The sequence below is a fragment of the Acomys minous genome, assembly GCF_964271855.1.
Source record: "Acomys minous genome assembly, chromosome: 1".
In the NCBI taxonomy this organism is placed as follows: Eukaryota; Metazoa; Chordata; class Mammalia; order Rodentia; family Muridae; genus Acomys; species Acomys minous.
In genome coordinates, this window is record NC_140483.1 from 53,362,500 (window position 1) to 53,376,246 (window position 13,747).

Here is a 13,747-nt window from a genome sequence, read left to right on the forward strand (position 1 = left end):
TTCATTTCTGTTCCATTTCTAGGAAGGAGGAAGGTTTTCATTGAGGGGTTGTTGGGTTTGGGGTAGAAGCTGAGAAAACTAATTTCTTTATTTTCTGAGCTCAGGGAGGTGGCCAGTTCAGGATATGAACTGTGTCCTTGAGGGGAAGCTGTATTGCATATTTAAAGGTGAAAACCAAAATTAGCTCATACAGGGAGGAGGGGGGTAGATGGTGGAACAGGGTGGTCAGCTCTGACTCAAGTTATTTTGCTAACAAGAAGTTCTAGCTAACCTTGAAAGTGTGCCTGGCAGATGGAGGCAGCTGGGCTTATGGTTGGGGAATTTTTGCTGATGAATAAGGCCATAGGGTCTGTGGAGCATAAACATAGTTTATGGTCAACCTGGCCTTGTATAGAGATTCCTTTACATCAGCAACAAGCTGAGATGGTGTAGCTGGTGGGCCGGAAATAAATATATCTATATAGTTATGCTACCCAACAGAGTGAAATAGGCAGTGACGTGGCTATTTTCTCCTTACACTGGCGCCCCTAGCCTCACCATGCCCCTCGCCCTCCTCAAAGAGAATTCTCCCGGCTTCTGTGATAGCTGGTTTTGACCTGGTGACATTGCTAGAAGTGGCCTGTTGCCGTTGACTGACGGTTTTGTTCCCGGTGTTGCAAAACTGAGCATTAGCTCAGTGTTCAGCTGCAGTCACTTGTGTCTATGTTTGACCCCAATGGTGGAGTCTGGTCAATGGCAGAATGGCAACTCCAAATAAGGCCAGGCTTTGAGGAAACCCAGCTGAAAATTGTGTAAAATCGTGTGTGTGTGTGTGTGTGTGTGTGTGTGTGTGTGTGTGTGTGTGTCAGGGAGACCAGATGAGGTACTGATGCAGTGTAGTGAGTAACCTGATTGGCGTCAGGGCTAGAAAGGAGGCAGACACCACAACACATACTCTGAGGCTGCAGACGGGGTAGACGACTAGCTGGCTTTCCACTCAGACCCCTGAAGAAGGGAAACAGACAGTGCAGCATTTAGGGAGGGCTCACAGCCCAGGCTTTAAAGGGGCACACCGTTCTTCCAGAGGACCAGAGTGTGGTTCCCAGAACCCAGGTCAGGTGTAACTCCAGCTCCGGGGAATCTGGCGCTCTCTCTGGTTTCCCTTCTCTTTCACAGTAGACTGTTAAGAGTGAAGCTCTTGGTGGCAGGACAGAGGGTTCAAGGCCAACCTAGTCTACAAAGCTCCTGAAAAACAAAAGGGAGACTGTAAAGGGCATCCCCTGGGCTTTGGCTCCTGCTGCGGCACTTAGCCGCATGGTCTTGAGCAACATGATTAAGTCCTGTGTGCCTCAGTTTCCCCACCTACAAAATGGGGTAAGAATAGCGCCTAGACCAGAGTTGTCGAGGGATTAAATGAGACGGCACATTTGCCTGACAAGCAATATTATGCAATCCACATTTCCTATTTCTTATATTTTTAGTTGTGAGCTTAGTCTTTAACAGCTGAGCCATCTCTCCAGCCCCATTTCCTATTTCCTAACTCCTATGGCCCTGCCTTTGCAATTTGTCAAAGCAGCTCATTGTTCACAATGAATTGGCTCAGGGCAGGTTATTCTCACTGAGCTGGAGTGATGGGCTTGGGCCCCCATACTGGTGAGCAAAAAACGGACTAAGAACGGGGCCTGAGTTTGAGCAATGGGACAGTGACAGGAGCCTAAAGGAGTGGGCAGCATCGCAAGAGGGAGGAGCACAGAATGAGGAGGGTGCCTGAGGTTCCCCAGCTCTGCAGGCACTGGTCCACGTGTCTAGAGGAGAAATGCCACAGTTCCCGGGAAGTTAGAGCACCCATTTATGTGAGCCCCCTACACACACACACACACACACACACACACACACACACACACACACACACACACACACACACACACGGCCAGGCAGTAAGAGGTCAGCCTCTACTGTTGTCACTGGCTAGAAGAGGGTGAGAGAGATCACCAGTGGCCACAGCCTGCCTTCTGCCACTATTACTCTGCCCAAAGAGAACAGGGGCAGAAGAGCAACCCACAAGCTGCTGTGCCAGATTTTGTCTACACATAGCTAGAAGGGGCTTTCTCAGAGAGGTGCTGACTCCAGGCCCCTGGGGATGAATGAAAGAGCACAAGTCCTCTTGAGGTAAGTAAGAGTTTGTCACAGTTACAGAATCTAATATATTCTTTGTTTTTGTTCCTAGTAACTCTAAAATGGTCCTTCTAGGTAGGGTTGACCGTTTTTACCAGCACCCATAAAGACAGAATCTGTCTCCTCAAGTGCAGTTTGCCACTGAGTGAGCTCTTACAGCTAACGCTCAGTATCGATATTAAATATGCAAAAACAATATGTTCCATCTCCTATTTGATGTTGTTTTCCTCACAAAGCTCATAACAATCAAACCAAAACTCACCTTTTGAGGCCAGCGAGATGGCTCCGCAGGTAAAGGCACTTGCTGTGCGGGCCTGGAAATCTGAGTTCGATCCCTAGAACTTATATAAAGGTAGAAGGAGAGAACTGACTCCTCAGACTTGGATTTTGTCTGTTTGATTTTTTGTTTGTTTGTTTTTGTTTTTTTGTTTTTCGAGACAGGATTTCTCTGTGTGTATCCCTGGCTGTCCTGGACTCACTTTGTTGACCAGACTGTTCTCAAACTCACAGGGATCCACCTGGTTTGTTTGCTCTTTCGAGACAAGGTTTCTCTGTGTAGTCCCAGCTGTCCTGTGACTCCCTCTTGCTGGCCTTGGACTCACAGAGATCTGCCTGCCTCTGCCTGGAATGAAAGGTAAGCACCACCACGTCTGGCCCAGGGGTTATTTTCTCTGTGTGTGTGTGTGCGCGTGCGGCAGGTGCATGTGGGCGCCCATAGAGCTCAGAAGAGAGTATCAGAGCCCCTGAGGCAGGACCTACATGAGGTTGTGAACCACACGACATGAATGCTTAGAAACCCACCCTGCTCCTCTTAGCCACTGAGGCATCTCTCCAGGCACACACCTGCCCCATACCTGCCTCACACCTGCCTCACACCTTCCCCACCCTCCACCCAAACTGGCCAGACTTGTGTTTCAGTGCTTTTCTACACTAACTGTTTGACCTTGGGGAAGCCACTGAATTGTACTCTGCTTCTATTTCCTCATCTGTAAAGAGGATACTAGTTCCCCGTAGGGTTGCTGGTGTATAGAAGGTGTTAGTGAACATGACTTCCTTTTAACCACTGTGAGGTTTCTGCAGTGGCTGGGTTTCTGCTGCATAGACGTTCTGAAATGTATCCACTCTCTTAGTAGCAAGCTTGAGAGTTGCCTACAATGGCTCTATTTCTGGTGCCAATGAGATTTCAAACCTGTTTGTGTGGCTCCCTCTCTGGCATCAGGTTGAGGAGAACTGGCTCCTTGGGCAAGAACCCTGCATGACAAATGACACAGAACAAGAGGACACACAGACCCACACCGCCTAGTTTTGACCTTTTCTCCTGTCATGCGGGCTCTCATTTGATGGGCCAATGTAAGCCATTATTAGACCAAACCCAAACCAGTAGGGCAGGAAGGTGCATTCCTATCAAACTGTAGAGGGAAATAATTGGCTATTTGCTGAATAGAACACAACCCCAAATTTTACTTTCCGACAGTTTCTGAATCGTTCTATCAACAAATAAAGGGCATTAGCAAAAAAAAAAAAAAGAAGAAGAAGAAGAAGAAGAAGAAGAAGAAGAAGAAGAAGAAGAAGAAGAAGAAGAAGAAAATCTATAACAAGTCAATTCAGAACACAAGGAAGTATTCTGTAATCTAGAAAGCCTTATAGATATGAAGGGGGTGTTTTGCTGTTTTCTCTCAGGACAGTTATTCAACATCATGCATTCTGCATTTCTACACACACCTTTTGAATGCTATAGAACTCGGCTTTTCCTCCATATCCCTCTTTCTAAGGTGGGGCTCACTGTTTTCTCTCAAGAGGTCTGCCTGCTTCAAGCACAGGAGTGCCAGCCTTGCTTTTGATTTTTAAATTGTATTATGATATTTTAATTTTATTATTAATTTAAAAATTGTTTTGTTGTTGTTGTTGTTGTTGTTGTTGTTCATGACAGCAGTTTCTCTGTGTAGCCTTGGCTGTCCTGGAACTCGCTTTGTAGACCAGGTCTGCCTCGAACTCAGACCCATCTGCATCTCACTGACAATTAATTCATGATTTTAAAAAAGAACTACAAGCCAGGCATGGTGTCTCACATCTCTAATGTTGGCACTCAAGAGACTGAGGCAGGAGGACCACTGCAAATTCAAGGCCATTCTAGGTTACATAGTGAGTTTCAGGTCAGCTTAAATTACATAGTGAGACCTTGTTCAAAAAATAAAATAGCCAGGTGCAGTGACACACGCCTTTAATCCCAGCACTTGGGGAGGCAGAGGCAGGCAGATCTCTGTGAGTTGGAGGCCAGCCTGGTCTACAAAGGAATCCAGGATAGCCAAGGCTACACGGAGGAATCCTGTCTCGAAAAACCAAAAATAAATAAACAAGAATAAAAAAAGACATAAATTTTATGTAAAGTGGTTATTACATTGCTTCATTATATACTTCTAATGCATAAATGTCTCATCTTAATCTAAGCCATACTCTTTGTAAATATTTCTCACGTACTCACTGGGAGCCAACACAGAACTAAAGTAGGCACAGTGAGTCACAGATGTCCAAGTGCTCAGGCTTGGTCTGAGCCCTCCAGCAGGCCCCGACCTTCCCAGTTTTCTTTGTGGGAGGTAAAGGGGAAGGAAGAACCCGCCTGACATAGATCTGGCTTCCAAAAAAGGGAAGTGGTCCCAGTTTGGAGAAGGAAAAATGTTGCATGTGCAGAGTAAGGAGCTGTATCCTGTGCTGCCGATTTCCATGGAAGATGCTACAGCCCACAGAAGCCTGGAACTGTGACCTTGGGCACTGAGAGGGCCCATCTCAAGTCTGGGTTATGACGACTACCTGCACAAAGGGCTCTTGCAAGGATGACATGAGCTCAGTGTGAAAAGTAATTAGGATGCCGCTGACAGGCAGGAGAAGCTGGCAATGCCTCTTTCACCGCTTCAGTGTGGAGGTCTGGTTTATTGTTTTTGTTCCCCCCCAAAAAAAAAAAATCACCAAAAGATCTGGAGAGGTGGCTCAGCACTTAAGAGCACTTACTGCTTTTGCAGTGGACCTGGGCTCAATTCCAAGCACCTCCATGGTGGCTCATGTCTGGCAGAAACTCTAGTTCCAGGGATCCAATGCCCTCTTCTGGACTCCATGGGCACTCTACCACACACACATATGTGCATGCATGCATACATGCATCGAAAACACTCACACATAGAAAGTAAAAACATTTTTAATTAAACTTGTTAAAATAAATTTGTGTATATAGGTCCTTTTCACTTATTAGACAAACAGTGCCTGTTATCTAGTTCAAAAGGAATTCCAAATCTATTATCTTAAAGGTAATTTAATCATTAGCTTTGCAGCAGTCTTTAAATTATGCAGCTAATAACCAGTCTATTTAAGAAAAGGTGATCAGCCTCTTCGGGCCACTGCCACCCCATTTGGATTGCATTCGGCTCTCCCCTCCCTGCTAGTATTAGGAACAGTCAATCAAAAAGAACCCAGTCGACCTTATAATCACATCTTCCTTAATTATCTCTTTACTACTTTCGCCGACTACAATACTTTTAAATTATTATGTCATTGCTCTCATTTTATTAAAAGTATAAAGGGTGCCTATCTAAGGCAATTGGTGATTACTTGCTCTTAAGAATTCTATTAAAAATATAATAAGTTTTATTGAAGTTCTGTTTTCATAGTTACCACGTTATGCTTTACTTGATGATTTGAGATGAAGCTGTGAGGAAAGAGTTCCACCCCCCCCCCCACAGTGTGAAATGTTACTCTGTCACTGTTTTAATGGAATAAAGCTTTGTCTTTGTGTTTGTTCATGACAATTCTGCTTCCTCTCATAGAATCAAAACAAGATCAAACCTTGATGCTCATGAAATCATGATGAACCGCCTTGTTTCCGTGCCCTGCTTGGCAAGCCAGGCTGTGCAGCAAATGTAAATGGTGAGGGCATCAGAACTATCACCAAGGGGCTGAGAGAGGCCACAAGGCCAAGTCACAGCTACCTCAAACTCTGGGGATCCTCCAGCGTGGGGCACATTTCAGCTACAGTTTACCCAGCTATCTGACTTCTTCCTTTTTTTTTTTTGGAGACAGGGTTTTTCTGTGTAGCCTTGGCTGTCCTGGACTCACTTTGTAGACCAGGCTGGCCTCAAACTCACGGAGATCTGTCTGCCTCTGCCTCTGCCTCCCAAGTGCTGGGATTAAAGGAGTGTACCATCATGCCTAGCCTGCTATGTGACTTCTTAACACAGTGCTATACTCCCCTGCTCCCAGCCACAATTAAAGTCAAAATGCATTTAGAAACAGTCATATTCAAAGTGCTATCTTTCCTTCCATCTGCTTATTGGAAGTCACAGGCCAGGGATGTCTGGCTTCAAGGAGACCCTACGAGTCTGGCCATGGGACTTCAAAAGCAAATGGCCAAAGAAATAGTGAAGAAAGGGGGGAATTGATTCATTATGGCCCTATGTGAAAGTCAAGGGGTCAGCATGGCCCTCTCTGTCTCCAGGAGGGTGCTGCCATGGCTTTCAGGTCAAGCAGGGGAAGAATTAGAGTAGGGAGCAAGAGGCAGATAACTAGTTTTGGCCAAACCGTGGCATTTGAGCTCTATCTCAGGCTGGTTCTGCAGGGCTCTAGGGAACCCTTATCACTTAAACAGGCAGCTTGGTACTCAGCGTGAGATGATTGCTCCCTTCTTCTGCCTGTTTCCTCCATGGGCTGACTGCTCCTGCTTATGAGGTCGGTCTTATCATGGGTTAATCTGCCTGAAAGGCTCCACTATTCCTGGAACCCAAACTGACTGAAGGAATGGTGCCATTTGGTGGCCTAGAACAAGATGTTGTAAAAGCCAGCACCATAATTATGATGTCGCTGCAAGACTTGAAAACACCTTGGTTCTTATCCAGTGTCTCCGTCCTTGACGGTGAGGATTGGCAGCTTTACACGAACACTCCTTAAATGAGTGGCGTGCTGAGGAGGATTGCTGAGGAGCAACCTGACCCAGTTTAAAGGTAGGACAGAAAATGAAGGCAGAGAAACCAAGCTCTGTATTGCTTTAAATTACCCACTGGGCATCTGTAGACAGAAGTGAAACAGCCTTCACTTCAAAAGGATTTAAAGAAAATGAGTAACCATTTATCAACTAGTCATAAGAAATCTGTACAGTGTTTTAAGCCGACATCCAGGAAAGCCTCCAAGGCTCCTCTTCCCTTAGGCTTGCCTTTCTTACTAACTTCCTAAGAATGCTTTCTCTTGGGGAGGAAAAGGGTGTTGGGACAGGGTGTGGCTGTGTAGCCCTGACAGGCCTGGAAGTGATAACGGTGAGCATGCTATAGCCAAAGCCTCCTGCCCCTGCCTCCTAAGTGCTGGCACCACAGGCCGGTGCCGAGCCCAGCACACTTCATGTAAGATGGTATTTCCACCGAGGATTCTTCTGCATACTCCATACTTGTACATTAATGAAAGTGATAAATGACTCCAATCACAGAAAACGTCTTCAAAATTATAAAATGCCTACATCACCTAGCTTCCTCTCCCCAGACTGCTTCAACTAAACACAGTGTAGGTGTTCTCTGTTGCCTTACTCATCCATCATGGTGGCACTGTCAGTTGTCACAGGCTTCTCCTGTTGCAGGACTCACTTCCCTACCAGTTCCTGGTTCCCTCCCAGCATTTGGGAGCCTCTATAAATATAAATCCCGAGGTAAATATCCCCCAGATTCGAGAAGGGAGAAGGGTGTACAGCATTTCCTCTGTAATTAAAGCTGGCCTTCTGCGAGCAGATTCTTCACTTCCCTTAGCTGCGAGAGAGCCCATCAGTGACGCATCAGTTCTCACTGCCAGCAGTTAATATTCCTATTATGTTCTCGGAAGTTCTGATGAATGCCCGGTCCCCAAGCGAGTGGCGGTGTTTAGGGTAGTTGGAGCATGCAGTCAGCCGCGGCAGATGGCTGGAGCCGGGGAGCTGGAGGCAGAGAACTGGAGGGTGGACTTGGATGGAGGAGGAATTCGGACAGCAGCCAGAGGAGCTCAGACTTGATGCTGTCAACAGGGAGAAGCTGAAGGTTTCTGAGCAAGGAGACACCGGAGGAGTTGGAATTAATACCTCTCTGAACACATCCTTCTACTCTGGTTAGAAAGATGCTGGACAATAGCTGGGCGTGGCGCACGCCTTTAATCCCAGCACTCGGGAGGCAGAGGCAGGTGGGTCCCTGTGAGTTCGAGGCCAGCCTCGTCTACAAAGCGAGTCCAGGTCAGCCAGGGCTACACACAGAAACCCTGTCTCAAAAAACAAGTAAACAAACACACACAAAAAAAACCCAAAACAAAATAGAAAGATTCTGAACAAGCGGAACGGCCAGTTCAAACAATGCTAGCTAGTGTCATTCAGCTGAGAAGCAGGGCTCCAGGGCTCCAGTGGCAACATAAAAGTGTGGCCATTTTGAAAGCAAACCAGACAGGATTTGGTGACTAAGCTGATACGGAGATCAGAGGGAAGGTGAATCAGTGATGCCATCATGGTTTGAGCATGTCTGAGGGTGTGGTAGCACTCGGCAATGTGGAAGTCAGAAAGGGAACTGGACTTTGCCTAAGGGAGATGTTAAATCTGGCTTCAGACATGCTGAATTTGAGCCCCAAAGTTAAAGTGACACGCTGAGGATAAACAGTCAGGGCACAAGTAAAGGGATGTGACGGCAAATGGTGTACACAGAGTAGGCACCCCATGTCTGAGAATCCAAATTCTGGAATACTCAGAAGCTTTAAGTTGACATGATGCCATAAATGGAAAATTCTACACTTGACTACGAAATCTCAGTCAAAACAGAGCACTCTGAGAACATGCAGAATTACCTTTAAGCCATGCTAGGTATGTGTGAACCGTAAATGAACTGGCATTTCAATTTGGGTCCCACCCTCAGAAGAGCATTATGTATGTACATATATTCAAGTCTGAAAGCAACCTGAAACCCTTCGGGTAAGGGGTGCCCAAGCAGTATAAAGGTTTCCAATAGGTCAAATGCACCCACCATCTAGGAATGCTTCTTGGCCAATCTCTTTTCTCTCTATTTTAGACTCCAAGAATTCTGCGGTAAGCTTGAGCTATGGAAAGAAGAATTGAAAAGTATGAACTACAGAAACTAAAGATTTGGAAAGACCTCTGAGAAGCACAAAGCAAACCTCATTTCACAGGAGAGGGAAGCTCAAGATGGAGAGGGTAATTAATTTATGCTAATTGAAAAAACTGGCAAAGCTCTATAATTGGAACCTAATTACTCGCAAGCAGTTTTACCAAGATTCCCCCGCCCCCCAGATGCAAAGAGAAAAATAAAGATAGGTGAAATTTTCATAAATTCAAAATTCATTTTAAAGGCTGCTCTTGTCTCACTCCCTTACTTGTGATTTGGTCCAATAATACCACAAATACTGCATATTATAAAATAATTCTTGGCACCAACAACCAAATAAGAGAAGTGTGTTTACTTAATTATCATTGGCTGGTTTTCACACTGTGGACCTTGGGCCTCTGGGGTCACTGTGAGCATGGCTGGGAGATGACAAAGGGTCCTATCTGTGTGGAGTCAATTTACTTCAAGCTGCCAGGAAAGTCACCTTGGATGACTTGTCACCTCAGGCACCATGCCCATGTTAATGGAGGGAATTCTGTGTTGTCTGTGGAAAACAGAAAGGGGTATAAGATGTGCTGACGCGAATCTAAGAGCGGAGCACAACCCAGCAGTATTCACCCACCAGAAAACTGTGAGGCCTCATCAGAACACAAGCTCGTAAACTTAGCTTCATTTATTAAATTACGTTGATAGTGTGGGTTGTTTGTAGGTGAAATATGTGGCAAGGTTTTCTGTTACATGTGATGAAATTGCATATTAGACTTTCTGGGGAAAAATCTGATTTATAGAATGTGCTTGGTACAAGAGATACTAAAAGAATGACACTAAAAGTATCTTATAAACTGGCTCTTGAGTGATTCAAAGTCTAAAAGCCACTTACATATAGTTAAGATGTTTACTACTGAAAAGCTGTTTGCTTTAGTTCTGCCATAAAACAACCAAGAAATCAACTCAGCGCCTTTGTCATATAATTACTGGAAAGGAAATGGCTGTATATATGTTACTTCAGCTAATTCGTATTTTGAACTGTACAATATTTTTTTTTTACAAAACTATGAATATGTTTATAATATAGTACATCCCTGGCATTTCTTAGCAAGATCTGGCCCTGCACACTCTTCCTTCCTGTTTTGCTTGGCGTGTTCTTTCTTGCAAGGGATGATAATAGTAGACGGTAACTTAAAAATGTCTGCCCCACCCTTCCCTGGCCACTGACGGGTCTGGAAGAAGGGGGGTCACTGACTTCAGCAGCGTCCCGCTGTGAGCTCACCAAGCTCCAATGCAGACTTTCAAATGCATGGTCCCACAGCGGGCCCTGGTTAAAGATGGTGGGCCACACACAAAACTGAGAGAGTGTGGGAAGAAGGCTAAGGAGGCAGGAAGGGGCTTGGCAGGGGGTGAGGGTGAGAGAACCCAGGAAGCTGTGTGTGTGTGTGTGTGTGTGTGTGTGTGTGTGTGTGTGTGTGTAAGGACAAATTTAATTAAAAATATATCTTTGAGAACATACTAGCAGCATGGGCCAGTTTTATTTATATAGTTTAATGATCCAGTCTACACAACAGAGACCCACAGCACTTTGGCCCTTCAAGACAATGGAGTAAAATGGGGAGTAGAAGACATGGGAGAATGGGGAGCAGATGCCAACGTTAGAGATCTGGAGCAAGAAGAGCTGGAAGGTCTCACTGCTGCAGCGAGAAAGGGCAAGAAAGAAGAGAAGGGGAAATGCCCTCCCTACGGAGCACAAGCAGTTAACTCCTTCTCACCATGGGCTGTGCGTTCTCCCCTGCACCACTCACCTACTGCCTGCAAACCCAACGCAATGAGGGATTAGGCATAAAGCCAACAGACAGCTGAAAGGTCATGTGAGCGCAGTAGTGGGACAGAAGCCAGCTGAATTTAAATGACCCCTGTGTTTGCATTACTGCTTTGTAATGTATGTATGTATGTATGTATGTATGTATTTTAAATACAGTCTCATCATTTGCTGTTGCTTTCTTTGGTTTTTGTGAGAGTCTCACTTTGTAGGTCAAGCTGACCTCAAACTGGCAGTGGTCCTCCTGCCTGAGGCTGCTAATTACGAGGACTACAGGCATGAATGAGCCATTACACCTGACTCTCCTGCAATAGCTGATTCATAAAGCCATCTTAATTTTTTAGCTACCCCATTTTCACTTATAAACAACTGTGAATCTAGTTTAAAGCAAACAATCAAACGGCTGTCCTGCTGTACAGAAATTATCAGCACTTAGTCTAGCACATTCTGTGCTAGAGCCTTGAGTTCAGCCTTGCAGTGCATTTTTGCTATAGCACTGGGACTCTGAATAACCGGCCTCCTGTGCTCCCTTCAAATCATGTGCATGTACGTATGCACTAAGACACAAAGTCCAAGCGATACACACAGGCGCTCTCGTTTGTGACATCTCCCCAGCCGCAGGGAAGATGCCGAAGCCCTAAAGCCTAAGTGTTAACATTGTCTGACATACTACTAAATTTCCCCAATAAATGGCATCAGTTTTTAATGAAATAAAAGTACGGATTATGAAAGTGGGTGTCACCCTTCCTTTCTGTAGTGGCTTGAATGACAATGGCCCTCAGAGGCTCATATATTCCAAAGCTTGGTATCCAGCTGGTGGAACTATTTGGGAGGTAAAACTAGACATTTTGTACTTGTTTCCAAAGCACTCTGAACATCTGTCACAGTTGCAACCATTCACTGTCTTCCTAACCCTCAGTAACAACTCAGGTGTCACTGTGCTGTGACAGGGCGGGAGCCACTGTTCCGGAGAGCCCTGGCTCTCACGGGAATGGCTGTAGGAACTACTACTTACACAACATGAAGTGACGGCAAGAGGAGACAGATTCTTTCTTTTAGCAGTTTACCTTCTGGTTTTGCTTTTAAAAAGGACTGTGAACTGAAATAAATTCAATATTGCTGTATAAGTTTTATTAAATGTAAAATAATCTTAAGGATTCTTCTGTTCCTTGTACATGTTTATTTACTCAACCATACAGTAGTTATTAGGAATTTGGCTGATCACACAGCATAGAACCTACCAGAAGTGGCAAGCCAGGTCACTTTTGTGAATTGCTCCTTTCGTGTTTCTTAATTATGTCCATGAGGTTGGCCCCGGTGACCAGGTTGCTCTGCGTCTGTTTGTCTTTCTGCTGTTCCTTTCTCTTCTGCTCATGAAGGTAAGGAGAGTTTAACAGTTGTGGAGGGAGAATGGATCCTGTAGGCTTCACTCTTTTGGCAACATCCCAGAAGAGTCTTTTAGAGTTGTTATTGATGAAAGTAATCGCAGTTCCATTTTGACCGAGTCTCCCCACTCTGCCAACCTGAAGCCAAATGCAAAAAGACATTTTCAAGTCTCATTCATTTCAAGAGAAATGAAGGCTACCATTAATTATACAGCTTAACTGTCCTTCAGATAAGGTTTCTTTCCTTTTTTCTTTTGTCAGCATGTGTGCGTGCATGTGTGTGTGTGTATGTGTGTGCACGTGCACATGTGTATGTGTGTATGCTGAGCAATGAACCCAATCCTAGTGATGTTCTCTGGACTGTGTGTTGAATATATTAGTGTATTAGTGAGATCACTTCAGAGGGCTGATGCCAACATATGCATTTTTTACTATCTTGTATTTAATGGAACAACACATAAGAGGATTGTTTGCTTTAGCTTTTGTGCACTGAAATGGTAGCTTTAAGCTATTTCATTTTTACACAGTTCTCAGATTGACAGAATTAAATGTACACAAAGTTGTGATTCAAATATCAGAATCCACAGAAAGCACAAACTCTACTTGTTTCTACAAATGAAATGAAACATTTTCAAGTTGTTTCAATGATACAAAATGAAAATATTCTGAGACCATTTTCAGAAGAAGGGAGACAGAGTCATGGCCAACTTCTGCTTGTCAGTTGAAATGTAAAATCTACAGTCTATGCTTAGAGATATTTAAGTGAGACAAGTGTGGCTTCATGAACTCACAAAACTTTGACTTCAGAATCAATCAGAGAATAACAAGAGTTGGCAGATGTAAGAACCTGGAACTCATATATTGCTGGAGAATATGTAAAGGCTACTTTGGAAAACAGTCTGGCAGGTCCTGAAAATGCTAAACACAGAGTTACCATGTAAATGAGTAATTCTGATCCTAATACTAGCCAACAGGAATAAAAATGTGTGGCCAGAAGGATCTGCATGTGCGTATTCACAGTGGGGCCACTGATGTTATCAGAGGCTAAAAAGTACAAAGTGCAACTTGGGAATGGGCCCACAGAGGAGGCAGACCATAAATGAACTATTTGGGGCAATAAAAATAAAACAAATTTTAAATATACGTGCTACAAACCGGGTAAACGTTGAGAACATGCTGGGTAAAAGTAAAAGCTCCAGCAGAGCACATGTGACATGAGCTCTTTACGTGAAGTGACCACAGTGTCAGGTCTACAGAGGCAGAGAGCGAGAGCTCACGGTTCCTCAGGGATGAGA

The 13,747-nt window shown here is 44.7% G+C and overlaps 1 protein-coding gene across 4 annotated transcripts in view; it reads right to left on the minus strand.

Annotated features, from left to right (window-relative positions):
* Positions 1-5,324: 5,324 nt before the first annotated feature.
* DDX59 (DEAD-box helicase 59) overlaps positions 5,325-13,747 on the minus strand; it is a 30,523-nt gene continuing 22,100 nt past the window's right edge. The window contains exons 8-10 of one of the 4 annotated variants that reach the window (XR_014778830.1): positions 12,309-12,590; positions 9,156-9,228; positions 5,325-8,196 (exon numbers count right to left, since the gene is read on the minus strand). Coding sequence is in view for 3 of the 4 variants with exons in the window: in XM_084779871.1 (XP_084635997.1) it covers positions 12,327-12,590 (264 nt within the window). In the remaining variant the exon portion in view is untranslated. Of the gene's footprint in view, positions 8,197-9,155; positions 9,229-9,660; positions 9,799-12,176; positions 12,591-13,747 lie in introns of those variants that run through there. The other 3 variants (XM_084779871.1, XM_084779872.1, XM_084779870.1) reach the window with 3 other exon arrangements.